Source organism: Leucoraja erinacea, unplaced genomic scaffold (genome assembly GCF_028641065.1).
Source record: "Leucoraja erinacea ecotype New England unplaced genomic scaffold, Leri_hhj_1 Leri_1231S, whole genome shotgun sequence".
Taxonomy (NCBI): Eukaryota; Metazoa; Chordata; class Chondrichthyes; order Rajiformes; family Rajidae; genus Leucoraja; species Leucoraja erinaceus.
In genome coordinates, this window is record NW_026575486.1 from 22,697 (window position 1) to 32,500 (window position 9,804).

Sequence of the window (9,804 nt, forward strand, 5' to 3'; positions counted from 1 at the left end):
CTTGAACGTTACGTCAAGCGAGCGTGCTTTGTCCGTCGAACGTGGATTAAAAAATGTTGGACAAACAGTCGCCGTCAACGGCTAAGATCCTCCCGCACTTCTTAACTTTTTCCTGCACCTTCAGTTCTTTCTCGAACGTTACGTCAAGCGAGCGTGCTTTGTATGTCGAAGGTTGACACAAAATTCTGGACAATCTGGAGCCTTCAGTGGCGATCCTCCAGCACTTTTTAAATTTTTCCTGCACCTTCAGTTCTTTCTTGAAGATTAATTCAAGCGAGCGTGCTTTGTCCGTCGAACGTGGATTAAAAAATGTTGGGCAAACTGGTGCCGTCAGCGGCTAAGATCCTCCAGCACTTCTTAACTTTTTCCTGCACCTTCAGTTCTCTCTCGAATGTTACGTCAAGCGAGCGTGCTTTGTACGTCGAAAAATTCGGGACGATCTGGAGCCTTCACCGCCGGCGATCCTCCGGCACTTTTTAAATTTTTCCTGCGCTTGCAGTTCTTTCTCGAACATACGTTTTTTAAGTAAGTATTTTTCTTTTTGGATTAAGACGGGGGGGGTTGTGGCGTATCGGATTCAAGTGTCGTACACGTGGAGAGATCGGACGGCTCCGTTTGCGGGGCGTAAACGTGCCGCTACGCGCCTCTGGCGAGCAGTTGGCCGCTGGCCGTCAGCAGGCAGGCGGTCAGGAGCGGCCGGAGGCGGTGGCCGCTGGACTTGTTGCATTTCGTGCCCCGGCAGCAATCGATCTGGTCGCCCGGGCCCAGCGAGCCCACGCACATCGCCTCACTCATGCAGCCACGGAAACGGTAGCGGGCGTGTTGTGCTGAGGGGCACAGCGGCAAATGTTTCATCCCCTACACGCCAACGGTGGGGAATCTCTCTCCCCTCCCTCTATCTCTCTCCCACCCTCTCTCCCCTTCCTCTCCCCCATCACCTCCCCATTCCTCTCGTCCCCTCCATCTCTCCCACCACCTCCCCTCTCTCCATCCCTCTATCTGCCCTTCCTCTCTCCCTATCTCTATCTCTATCTCCCCTTCCTCTCTCCCTCCATCTCCCCCCTTCTTCTCTCTCCCCCTCTATCTCTCCCCCTCTCCCTCTCTCTTCCTCTCTCTCCCTCCCTCCCTCTATATCTCTCACCACCTCCCCTTCCTCTATTCCCCTCTTCCCCCTCTACTCTCTCCATCTCTCCCCTCCCATCTTCTCTCTCTCCCTCCCCTCTCCCCTTCTTCCCCCTTCCTCTCTCCCCCCTCCCTCCCCTCCTCTCTCCCCCTCTATCTCTCCGTCTTTCTCCCCCTATCTCTCTCCCTCTATCTCTAACCTCCCCCTCTATCTTTCCCACCCTCTCCCCTCTCCCCCCTCTCTTTTCTCCCCTCTATCTCTCTCCCTCCCTCTATCTCTTCTCCCTCCCTCTCTCTCTCTCTCTCTCTCTCTCCTACTTTCTCTCCCTCTATCTCTCTCTCCTCTTCCCCCCCTCTCCCCCACCTCCCCATTCCTCTATTCCCCTCCCGCCCTCTAATCTCTCCCCTTCCCTCTCCCTCTCTCCTCCCCTTCCTCCCCCATCTCTCTCTCCCCTCCCTCTCTCTTTCTCTCTCTGCCCCTCTCTCTCTCTCTTTCCACCCTATCTCTCTCTCTCTCCTCCTCCTTCCCTCTCTCCCCCCTCTATCTCTCCCCTCTTCCATCTCCTCCCCTCCATCTCTCCCCATCTTCTCTCTCTCTCTCTCCCCTCTCCCTGTCTCTCCCTCTCCCCCCTCTCTCTGTCTCTCCCTCCCTCCCTTTCTCTCTCTCTCTCCCCCTCTCCCTCTCTCCCCTCTCTCCCTGCCTCTGTAACAGGGGAGACGGGGGGAGCGGGGGATTTCCCCCTCTCTCTCCTCCTTCCCTCCCTCCTCCCGAGGAACATCAGGCAGGGGGCGATCCCCTCTCTCTCCCTGCCATCACATTCAACCTGCGGGCCTCCCCCTCTCTCCCTCCTTCTCTCTCTCCCCTCCCCTCTCCTCTCCTCCCCTCTCTCTCCCCCTCTCCCCTCTTCTCTCTTCTCTCCCCTCCCCCTCTCCCTCTCCCCTCTCCTCCTCCTCATCTCTTCCGCTCTCTCCCCTCTCCTCCCCTCACCCCTCTCCTCTTCTCCCTCTCTCTCTCTCCCCCCTCTCCCCCCTCTCTCTCTCCCTCTCCCTCTGTTCCCTCCTTCTCCCTCTCCCTCTCTCTCTATCTCTCTCTCTCTCTCCCTCTCTCTCCATCGCCCCCTCCTTCCCTCTCTCCCCCTCTCTGTCTCCGTCTCTCTCTCCTCTCTCTCCCTCTCTCTCTCCCTCCCTCCTCTCTCTCTCTTCCTCTTCCTCCTCTCCTCTCTCTCTTCTCCCCTCTTCCTCTCCCCTTCCTCTCTCCCTCTTCTCCTCTCCCCTCTCTCTCTCCTCCTCTCCCTCCCTCCCCTTCCTCTCTTCCCCTCTCTCCTCCCTCCTTCTCCTCTCCACTCCCCTCTCCCTCCTCTCCCCTCTCTCCCCTCTCCCTCTCTCCCCCACACTCCCTCTCTCCTCTCTCTCTCCCTCTCCTTCTCTCTCTCCCTCTCCCTCTCTCCCCACACACTCTCTCCATCCCTCTCTCCTCTCTCTCCCTCTCCTCCTCCTTTCCTCTCCCCCTCTCCTCTCCCTTCCCCCTCCTCATCTCCCTTTCCCCTCTTCTCTTCTCCTCTCTCCCTTCCCCCAGGCCATTCTTCGCCTCCTCCCCTTCTAGCCTGCACCCTTCCTCCTTCCACCTCCCTTTCCTGGCTGCTGATTTCCCTCTCCTATCCCTACCTGCCTTCCTCCTCCATCCCCCCTGATCCCTTTCTCCCCCCGGTCCCCCATCTACCTCTCCCTCTTCTCCCCTTTCTCTCCCCTCCCTACCCTCTGTTCTCTTCCTTCCTCCTCTTCCCTACCCTCTGTGTGAAAAAAGTTCTTCTTTCCTCGGTTTTAAAGGATTTCCCCCCTTCTCCTTCCCCTGTGACCTCTTCTCCTCTCCTCCCTCCCCTACATCTCTCTCCTCTCTTCCTCCTCTAGTCCCCCTTCCTCCCCTTAAGAATTTCCTCCTTACCATTATCCTTTCCCCCTCTCTTCTCCTCCCCCCTTCTCCCCCTCTCCCCTCTCCCCCTCCCCCCCCCTCCCCCTCCCCTCCCTCTCTCCCCTCCTCCCTCTCCTCTCCCTCTCTCTCCCCTCTCTCTCCCTCTCTCCTCTTCCTCTCCATCCCTCTCTTCCTCTCTCCCTCTCCTTCCTCTTCCTCTCCCCCTTCCTCTCCTCCCTCCTCTCTATCTCCCCTCTCCTCTCTCCCTCTCCCCTTCCTCCCCCCCCCCTCTCTCCCTATTTCCCCCTCTCCCTCTCCCTCCATCTCTCTCCCCTCCCTCTCCTCCCCTCTCCCCTCTCTCCTCCTTCTCCCTCCATCTCTCCCCCTTCTCTATCTCTATCCTCTCCCCTCTCCTCCTTCTCTCCTCCCTCCCTCCTCTCCCTCCCCCTTCCCTCTCCTCTACCTCTTCCTCTCCCTCCCTCCCCCATCTCTCCCTCCCGCCTCTCTCCCCCCTCTTTCTCCTCTCCTCCCTCTCCCCCTTTCCATTCTCTCTCCCCTCTCCTCTCCTCCCCTCCTTCCTCCCCCTTCTTTCTCCTCCCTCTTCTTTCCCCCTCTCTCTCCCCTCTCTCCTCCTCCCCCTCCCTCTCCCTCTCATCTCTTCCCCCCTTCCTCTCTCCCACTCTCCTCCCTCTTTCCCCCCCCCTCTCTTTCCTTTCCCTCTCTCCCTCTCCTCTCCTTCCCTCCCCTCCCCTCTCCTTCCTCTTCCTCCTCTCCCCTTCCCCTCCTCCCCCCCCTATCTCTCCTCTCCTCTCTCCTCTCCCTCCCTCTCCCTTCCTCTCCTCTACTCTCTCCCTTCTCTCTCCTCTTCCCTTCCTCTCCCTCTCTCTCCCTCCTCTCCTCTTCTCCCCCTCTCTCTCCCCCTCCATCCTCCCTTCCCCTCCTCTCTCCTCTCCCTCATCCTCCCCTTCCTTCCCCCTCCCTCCTATCTCCCTCTCTCTCCCTCCCTCCTCTCTCTCTCCTTTTCTTTTCCGCTATCCTCCCTCTCCCTCCCTCTCTCTCCCTCCCTCTCTCTCCCCCCTCCTTCCCTCTCTCTCCCCCCCCCCTGTCTCCCTCTCTCCTCCCCCCCCCCCCTTCTCCCTTCCTCCCTCTCCCTCTCCTCTTCCTCTCCCTCTTTTCTTTCCCCCTCTCTCCCCTTCTCTCTCCTCCCCTCTCCTCTCCCTCCCCTTCTCTCCCCTCTATCCTCCTTTCTCCTTTCCCTCTCTCCCCCCTCCCTCCTCTTCCTCTATCTCTCCTCTCCCTCTCTCCCTCTATCTTTCTCTCTCTCCCCTCTTCCCTCCTCTTCCCCCTTCTCCCTCTCTCTCTCCCCCCTCTCCCTCTCCCCTCTCCTCTCTCTCCTCTCCCTCTCTCTCCCTCCTTTCTTCCTCTCTCCCCTACCCCTCTATCTCCCTCCCCCCTCTTTCCTCTCTCTCTCTCCTCTCTCCTCTTCCTTCTCCTCCTCCTCCTCTCTTTCTCCCCCATCTATCTTCCCCCTCTCCCCTCTCTCCCTCTCCCTTCCCCCTCCCTCTCCCTCTTCCCTCCCTCTCTCCTCCCCTCCCCCCTCTCTAAACCCCCTCTCCCCCTCTATCTCCTCTCTCTCCCCCCTCTCCCCCCCTCCCTGTCCTCTCCTCTCCCTCTACCCCTCCTCCCCCTTCCCTTTCTCCCTCTCCTCTCCCCCCTCTCCCCTCTCCCCTCTCTCTCCCTTCCCTCCTCCCTCTCTCCTCCCTCCCTTCCTCTACCCCCTCTCTCCCTCTCTCCCCTTCCCCTCTCTTCCCTCTCTCCTCTTCTCCTCCTCTCCTCCCTCTCACTCCCCCTCTCCTCTCTCCCTCTCTCCCTCCTCCCCCTCTTCCTTCCCCCTTTTCCCCTCCCTCTTCCCCCCTCCCCCCCTCCCTCTCTCTCCCCCCCCCTCTCTCTCTCCCCTCCCCCTCTCTCTCTCGTTCTCTCCCGAGAGAGAGAGAGAGAGAGAGAGAGAGAGACTCAACTGTGTGAGTGAGAGAGAGTGTGTGTGTGAGAGTGAGAGAGAGTGTGAGAGAGTGTGAGAGAGTGTGTGTGTCCCTCTCCCTCTCTCTCCCTCCCTCTCTCTCTCTCTCCCTCTCTCCCTCTCCTCTCTCTCTCTCTCTCCCTCTCTCCCTCTCTCCCTCTCCATCTCTCCCTCTCTCCCTCTCTCTCCCCTCTCCTCTCCCTCCTCTCTCTCTCTCTCCCCTCCCTCTCTCCCTCTCTCCCTCCATCTCTCTCTCTCTCTCTCTCTCTCTCTCTCTCTCTCTCTCCCTCTCCCTCTCTCCCCCCCTCTACTCTCCCTACCCCTCCCCCCCCCTCTACCCCTCTCCTCCTCCCTATCTCTCCCCTCTCCTCTCCTCTCTCCCTCCCCTTCCCTCCCCCCATTTCTCTCTCCTCTAACCTCTCCCTCTCCTCTCCCCCTTCCTTTTCCCCCCTCTCCCTCTCTCCCCCCCTCTCCCTAGAAACATAGAAATTAGGTGCAGGACTAGGCCATTCGGCCCTTCGAGCCTGCACCATTCGCCACTCAATATGATCATGGCTGATCATCCAACTCAGTATCCCGTACCTGCCTTCTCTCCATACCCCACTGATCCCCTTAGCCACAAGGGCCACATCTAACTCCCTCTTAAATATAGCCCATGAACTGTGTGGCCTCAACTACCCTCTGTGGCAGAGAATTCCACAGATTCACCACTCTCTGTGTGTGTGAAAAAAGTTCTCCTCATCTCGGTTCTAAAGGATTTCCCCCTTATCCTTAAACTGTGTGTGTGTGGCCCCTTGTCCTGGACTTCCCCAACATCGGGAACAATCTTCCTGCATCTAGCCTGGATTATTTATGTCTTCCTTAGTGAAAACAGAACCAAAGTAGTTATTCAATTGGTCTGCCATGTCCTTGTTCCCCATGATCAATTCACCTGTCTCTTATCCTTAAACTGTGTGTGTGTGTGTGTGGCCCCTTGTCCTGGACTTCCCCAACATCGGGAACAATCTTCCTGCATCTAGCCTGTCCAACCCCTTAAGGATTTTGTAAGTTTCTATAAGATCCCCCCTCAATCTCCTAAATTCTCTCCCTCTCCCCTCTATCTCTCCCCCTCTATCTCCCTCCCCCCTTTATCTCTCCTCCTTCCTCTACCATTCTCCCCCTCTATCTCCCCTCTCCTCTCTCCCTCTCCCCCCTTACTCTACTCCCCTCCCTCTCTCCCCCTCTATCTCCCCTCTCCCCGCTATCTCTATCTCCCTCTCTCCCGCTCCCGTGGCACCAGAGAGAGACTTACAGCGGTAACTCCCGTTGAAATATCCCTGGGCGCACATCAGCTGCTCCGCGAAACACTGTATCGTGGTCAATGGCTTCGAGCAGTCCTCCGCGGTGCAAGCGTAACACTCCAACTCGCCTTTCTTCACTGCGTACAGGAGAGAGACCGTTAGAAAAAAGTCTCCCCGCCAGAACGCAGATCACACGATCGATAGAACACACTCCCACATTACACAAGAGCTCTCCCGAGTTAAAACAGAACTCAAACTTGTGGTACTCCACAACCTCCTACTAACTTCCAGGAGTAAGTTCACCAGCTCCTACCAGTAAAAAGTTTAAATCAAATTTCACCATGAGTATTTTTTTTTCCCGCGGACATTTTTCACGGTTGAGACGAACGTCACGAGTAAAAAAAAAAATCAAATTGTCACTACAACAAGGCCTTTATTATCTAAATGGTCGCCGATTGGGAAAGGGGGAGATGCAGCGAGACCTGGGTGTCATGGTACACCAGTCATTGAAAGTAGGCATGCAGGTGCAGCAGGCAGTGAAGAAAGCCAATGGTATGTTAGCTTTCATTGCAAAAGGATTTGAGTCTAGGAGCAGGGAGGTTCTACTGCAGTTGTACAGGGTCTTGGTGAGACCACACCTGGAGTATTGCGTACAGTTTTGGTCCCCTAATCTGAGGAAAGACATTCTTGCCATAGAGGATTTGAGTCTAGGAGCAGGGAGGTTCTACTGCAGTTGTACAGGGTCTTGGTGAGACCACACCTGGAGTATTGCGTACAGTTTTGGTCTCCAAATCTGAGGAAGGACATTATTGCCATAGAGGGAGTGCAGAGACGGTTCACCAGACTGATTCCCGGGATGGCAGGACTTTCATATGAAGAAAGACTGGATAGACTCGGTTTGTACTCGCTAGAATTTAGAAGATTGAGGGGGGATCTTATAGAAACTTACAAAATTCTTAAGGGGTTGGGACAGGCTAGATGCAGGAAGATTGTTCCCGATGTTGGGGAAGTCCAGGACAAGGGGTCACAGCTTAAGGATAAGGGGGAAATCCTTTAAAACCGAGATGAGAAGAACTTTTTTCACACAGAGAGAGTGGTGAATCTGTGGAACTCTCTGCCACAGAGGGTAGTTGAGCCACACAGTTCATTGGCTATATTTAAGAGGGAGTTAGATGTGGCCCTTGTGGCTAAAGGGATCAGGGGGTATGGAGAGAAGGCAGGTACGGGATACTGAGTTGGATGATCAGCCATGATCATATTGAATGGCGAATGGTGCAGGCTCGAAGGGCCGAATGGCCTCTACTCCTGCACCTGTTGTCTATGTTTCTATGTTCTAACCTCCTACGAACTTCCAGGAGTAAGTTCACCAGCTCCTACGAGTAAAATATTTCACCATGAGTATTTTTTTTTCCCGCGGACATTTTTCACGGTTGAGAAAAACGTCACGAGTAAAAAAAAAAATCAAATTGTCGCTACAACAAGGCCTTTATAACAAGAGGAGTTGAGTCTAGGAGCAAAGAGGTCCTTCTGCAGATGTACAGGGCCCTGGTGAGACCACACCTGGAGTATTGTGTACAGTTTTGGTCCCCTAATTTGAGGAAGGACATTCTTGCTATTGAGGGAGCCCAGCGTAGGTTCACCAGGTTAATTTCCGGGATGGCGGGACTGTCATATGCTGAGAGAATGGAGCGGCTGTGGGCTTGTACACTCTGTGGAGTTTAGAAGGATGAGAGGGCATCTCATTGAAACATATTTCACACAGAGAGTGGTGAATCTCTGGAACACTCTGCCACAGAGGGTAGTTGAGGCCACACAGTTCATTGGCTATATTTAAGAGGGAGTTAGATGTGGCCCTTGTGGCTAAAGGGATCAGGGGGTATGGAGAGAAGGCAGGTACAGGATACTGAGTTGGATGATCAGCCATGATCATATTGAATGGCGAATGGTGCAGGCTCGAAGGGCCGAATGGCCTCTACTCCTGCACCTGTTGTCTATGTTTCTATATATGAGATTATTAAGGGTTTGGACACGCTAGAGGCAGGAAACATGTTCCCGATGTTGGGGGAGTCCAGAACCAGGGGCCACACACACACACACACACACACACACACACACACACACAGACCACACACACACACACACGCCACACACACACAGACACACACACACACACACAGTTTAAGAATAAGGGGTCGGCCATTTAGAACGGAGACGAGGAAACACTTTTCCACCCAGAGAGTTGTGTGTGAATCTGTGGCCATTTGTGATATTGAGTTGGGGGCTATGTGTGAGGTGGAAAATTTGGGACGGAGATGAGGAGAAACTTTTCCACCCAGAGATTTGTGTGAGTCTGTGGAATTCTCTGCCTCAGAGGGCGGTGGAGGCTGGTTCTCTGGAGAGAATTCAGTTTTCAAGAGAGAGAGCTAGATAGGGCTCTTAGAAGATAGCGAGATAGAGGGTCAGGGCACTATACGATGGGAGAGAAGGCAGGAACGGGAACTGATTGTGGATGATCACCATTGAATGGCGGGCTGGCTGGAAAGGCCCGAATGGCCTCTACTCCTGCACCTGTTGTTCTGCTTGTTTGAGAGAGGAGGGAGGAGAGGAGAGGACTGAGAGGGGAGGAGAGAGAGGAGAGGGGAGGGGACACTTCTGAGTCTAGTGAAGAGAGGAGAGGGGAGGAGGGGAGGGGAAAGAGAGAGGAGAGATGTGGGGAGGACACAGAGAGAGGGACTAAGGGGAGGAGAGGAGTGGGGATGAGAGGGTGAGAGGAGGGACTTGGGGGAGGAGAGGGGCCCAGAGGGGAAGAGAGGAGAGGGAGGGGCTAGAGTGTGAGAGAGGTAAGGGGCACAGAGACAGAGGGGAGGAGGGAGGAGAGGAGCTTTGGGAGGAGAGGAGAGGGGAGGAGAGGAGGAGAGGAGAGGAGAGGAGAGGGGAGGGGAGTCTATGAAAGAAAAGCTGCCAACCAGAGGACTGGGAGAAATTCAGAGTCCAGCAGGAAGATTGTTCCCGATGTTGGGGAAGTCCAGGACAAGGGGCACACACACACACACACAGTTTAAGAATAAGGGGTCGGCCATTTAGAACGGAGACGAGGAAACACTTTTTCTCACAGTGAGAGTTGTGAGTCTGTGGAATTCTCTGCCTCAGAGGGCGGTGGAGGCCGGTTCTCTGGAGAGAATTCTTTCAAGAGAGAGAGCTAGATAGGGCTCTTAAAGATAGCGAGAGAGAGAGAGAGTCGGGGGATACGTGAAGACGCTGCCTGTCCCGCCTCGCTTCTCCGCACGTATATTTTGCTGGATTTCGCCCGGATTTCGCTGGCGACTCCTGTTGCCGTTACCGCGGGGAGGAGGGTTTGGGGAGGGGTTGGTCCTTACCTGACATGGGCAGCCGGTTACACAAGTTCTTCTTGCAGCAGGTGATTCGCTGCTGAATCTTCCCCGTGTCAAACGAGAAGTCGCAGAAGTTTGGCGCGG

General features: G+C 55.5%; 1 protein-coding gene across 1 annotated transcript in view; it reads right to left on the reverse strand.

The window, feature by feature from the left end:
* Nucleotides 1-325: 325 nt before the first annotated feature.
* LOC129715543 (urokinase plasminogen activator surface receptor-like) overlaps nucleotides 326-9,804 on the reverse strand; it is a 15,166-nt gene continuing 5,687 nt past the window's right edge. The window contains exons 3-5 of the mRNA XM_055665418.1: nucleotides 9,706-9,804; nucleotides 6,340-6,465; nucleotides 326-827 (exon numbers count right to left, since the gene is read on the reverse strand). The exon at nucleotides 9,706-9,804 is cut by the window's right edge and continues 24 nt beyond it. Of these exons, the coding sequence (XP_055521393.1) occupies nucleotides 637-827; nucleotides 6,340-6,465; nucleotides 9,706-9,804 (416 nt within the window). The 3' untranslated portion in view covers nucleotides 326-636. The remainder of the gene's footprint in view (nucleotides 828-6,339; nucleotides 6,466-9,705) is intronic.